Source organism: Triticum urartu, chromosome 6A, assembly GCF_056163025.1.
Source record: "Triticum urartu cultivar PI428250 chromosome 6A, HENAU_Tu73, whole genome shotgun sequence".
NCBI classification, from domain to species: domain Eukaryota; kingdom Viridiplantae; phylum Streptophyta; class Magnoliopsida; order Poales; family Poaceae; genus Triticum; species Triticum urartu.
The window spans coordinates 174711608-174715459 of NC_141878.1; the positions used below are offsets into that span (position 1 = coordinate 174711608).

General features: G+C 43.0%; 1 protein-coding gene across 1 annotated transcript; it reads right to left on the reverse strand.

The window, feature by feature from the left end:
- Positions 1-201: 201 nt before the first annotated feature.
- Positions 202-3236, reverse strand: LOC147964630 (protein FAR1-RELATED SEQUENCE 5-like). Its single transcript, XM_087530071.1, has 3 exons — positions 3041-3236; positions 640-2178; positions 202-245 (listed from the first exon to the last, which is right to left on the reverse strand). The coding sequence occupies exons 1-3, from the start codon at positions 3234-3236 to the stop codon at positions 202-204; spliced, it is 1779 nt and encodes a 592-aa protein (XP_087386197.1).
- Positions 3237-3852: the final 616 nt, after the last annotated feature.

Consider the following 3852-nt stretch of genomic DNA (forward strand, 5'->3'; position numbering starts at 1 on the left):
CGGCCAACAAGTGAACAAATATATAGGTACATTTTTTCCCGATCAATGTGTTCCATTAGAGAATATCAAATGCGAATACTAATGTGTTCCATTACAAAACTCACAAAAGTCTGCCCCAAACCACCTATAACATGTTTGCATAAATCACAAGCGTCCATAGGATTTTGCATGTTTTACGAGTAAGGAATATAAGCACAAATGTCAAGCATCTACCTCCACACAGTCTCCAATTTGTGAATTTAAAGCTAGGAAAACACACAAATTAAAACAAGTCCATGCAAATGATTTCATCATTGCTTTTTTCTTGAAGCTGGCAGTTGCTTGATTTCCCTTCTACATTTGCTCAGAAACCAGACCTCAATCGCTTCATCTACCAGCACACTATTTGCTCTTTTTTTCCTTACTTTCCGCTAGTTTTGCAAGCCCAGGGGGTCATTATCTTCATGTGGTAACGATCACATCAGCTTCCCTAGGCACGTCACAGCAGTGTGATCGATTGATTCACAAATGCTGCACTTGTTCTTTTTCTTAGGGTGTAGCTCTAGGGTTGATTTGAAGCGCTTGCTGCGGCTGCACCCTTTCGTGACTGAACGAGGTGGATCCATAGGAGCAGGGGGGCAGGAGGTTGGTTTGAATTACTTGGGGCATTAGGGTTTGATGCTTCCCTAGCGTGAGCCTCTTCTCGGGCTGCCTTTAGCCTCTTCTTCCTCAGTTTATTCAGCTTAGTAACCTTAGTATCTGCTGCTTTCATGTGCCTCCTAACTGCAGCGGCTGCCTCATCACTAGTCATTGCCTTCTTGGCTAGCTTTGCAAAATCCATTGTCAGAGTCACTTGCCGAACTTGGTTCTCTGACTCAGCGGGCAAGTCATGCGGAGGGCCCTCGTTAGGTGGCGGTGGTGCACTTGGCACTGCATCTTGCGTCCAGCGGCGCTTGATGTAGTGTTCAGGTATCTCATTAACGCCAAGGTGTGTGAAGATTTTCAAGACATGGCAACAAAGCATGCCGTCCCTATGCCACTTGCAACATTCGCAATAGTCGATAGCTGGCTCTGGTCTCACTGTGACTAGGTACTTCCTCAAGCCATACCCTAGAACTTCTTCTGTATTGGGCTCAAGGTAATAGAAGTTGATTCCAGCGGGACGCACATCGTACTGGCCAATCATCTGAAACTCAGTTCTAAACTTCACATAGATGTCCCTAGTGTATGCTTTGTAGGCATGTCTCTCAATGGGGAAACACGACCATTTTTGTGCCTCTAGATGCTCTGTCCGGTAGTCATTCCCGCCCTTCCTCACGAGTATGTGTACCTGAATCTTCTCATATTGCTTGACGAAGTTGAGAATTGACTTGTGTGGGTTCACATAGCGCTTCAACATAGCATTGAACCCTTCGATGCATTGCGTTGACTGAAGGAAAGGGAAGAACCTGAATTTGAAGTAACACGACACCCATGTAGCCCGATCTTCATAGAGTTTCTCAAAGTGACCATGCATAAGACCTTCATATTTCAATTGAAGTGCAGCCCATTTCCTTTCAAACTCAGCCGGGGTGAAACTGAAGTCAATGCATTCATTGAAGTCTTTTACCAAATCCGGGTTCCTAGACAACACAGGGCCAAGCTTCCATTGTGCTTTCTTCATTATATGCCAACGGCAGCAACGGTGAATCGTTGCCGGGAACTTCCTCTCGATAGATTGTGCCATAGCAACATCTTGGTCCGTGATGATGTTGTCCGGAGCCAAACCATCCATTGCTTCTAGGAAAGCATCAAACGACCAGTCATAGGCTACTTCCTGCCGGACAAATCCACACCCGAGCATTATTGACTGCCCATGTCTGTTGATTCCAATGAAGCGGGCAAACAACATATTGTACATGTTCGTGAGATAAGTTGCATCAAATGACACGCAATCATGATAAGCCTCCGCGTATGCTTTCCGTGCCGCACCATCCACCCAAAACAAGTTTTCTGTCTTGCCTTCCGCATCTGTCTTGCATTTAAAGAAAAATCCTGGGTCATTTTCCATCACCTTGCAAAAGTAGTTTAGTGTTTCTTCAATATCAATGTCTTCAGTTGGGGCGTTGAGCTTCGAACAGTGGTTATGGATGGCTTTAGCTATGTACGGAACAATCAACTCCGAGCCGTAGTATGATGACATTATCATCATCATTTTTCCTGCCATAAAAACACAGAAACTTGTTTTTTCAGGACTAACTAACCACAATGTAGCGAGCAACATGTTTTTTATAGATAACATAAAGTAACAATTACACATAAGCAGAACAAGAACCAAGCCTGTATCCAACCAAGTTTTGTTTTTTGATGGGTGATGTCTTTTATTTTATTTTCAGAGTTGCACAGAAAATGAACATAGTTGCCTCAGTTTACTATTCAAGTTGCCAGTTTTTCCCCCTGATCAGGGTTGCCCATGAATCCTAAGCAACTTATACTAGGATAGGAAACAACCCCAAGTAGTGGAGGTAGGAATAGGCAACACCAAGGTGTTTCTGTTTTGGGTCATGATTTTTTTAATTACCAGAGTTGCACAAAAAATGAACATAGTTGCATAAAAAAAGAACATAGTTTGCTCAGGTCAAGGTACTTGGTGCAGGAATAAGTAACAGTTCTGTGGTAAAAAGACTTAACGCAATGTGAGTTTGTACATGCTGTCAAGTTGCAGTCATTTAGGTCAGTCAGTAGTTTTTTCTGTTCCGGCGGGATTCCTTGGTGAGAACGGAGGTATTTCGAAAGCAATGGCTTCTCAATCAGTGGATGGTTATGATCTGCAATAAAAGTGATAACCTCCCATCTGTCATCTTTAAGCTTCACCACCATCTTAGCACGACATTTTTTTGCTTCACAGTTTCATGTTTCCTCTTCTTCTTGAAAGTGTGTTCCTCGACATCATCTTCAACATCTTGTTCAGGTGAGCTTGGACATGTAGTGTTTTTGCTCGACGAGGGAACATCCGGGATCCCAACCCTCTCTACTGGTTTGCGGAACTTGTTACAGCAGAATTGCTATTTTTCCACCACACCTGTGTAGGCCGACCTGTAAGATGTATTTGACTTGATTAAAAAGCCCTCCATCAAAGCATAGCGATTGTAGTGTTCCCTCGCATCCTCTAATGTGTCAAAGCGCATGCCAACATAAGGTTGTTGTGGCTGTGATCCAGCTTCTTCATCTTCCAACTCATGTGCCTCATGAACTAAAGTATTAGCAGGAGCAACCATAGGTGGGGGAGCAGCAACACGATTGTCCGGGACATGAGTAGTGTTAGAGCCAACATTGGGGTCAGGAGACTCACCAACCTCCTCCTCCAATTGTTGATGTTCCTGTTCACCCCCTGCATGCAAGAAGGGTGCCCAACTCGACTGGAATGTTGATGGACTCTACGTCAAGGGATGGTTCATTCAGATCAATCATCATGAACAATCAACCTGCAACAAATTGTGTGTTAGCCCACCACAAAAGCATGCATGACCTTTATGAACAAACTAGTTGTAGAATATAAAGGAGCAACTATAAAAACTTGTTTGGGCAACTATAAAGTTAAACAGAGGCAATTCATATCTTCTTTTTCCTCAAAAGTTTCCTGTTTCTTCTTGTTTTCTTATATGTGTTATGTTTCTACCAGTATGACACACATATACAGCAGCAAAGATTTGTTTTTACACGACATGCGTTGATTCATTTGTGCCTTTTTTCAGCAGCAGATTACAACTTTTGATGATGGTAAATAAACAACCAATGTGCATATCTGACGGAGAGCTTACCAGGAGCAGGAGGCCTATCATTTGGTGTAGTTTATGTCTTTTTTATTTTTTTAGTGAGACCATATGGAATGTA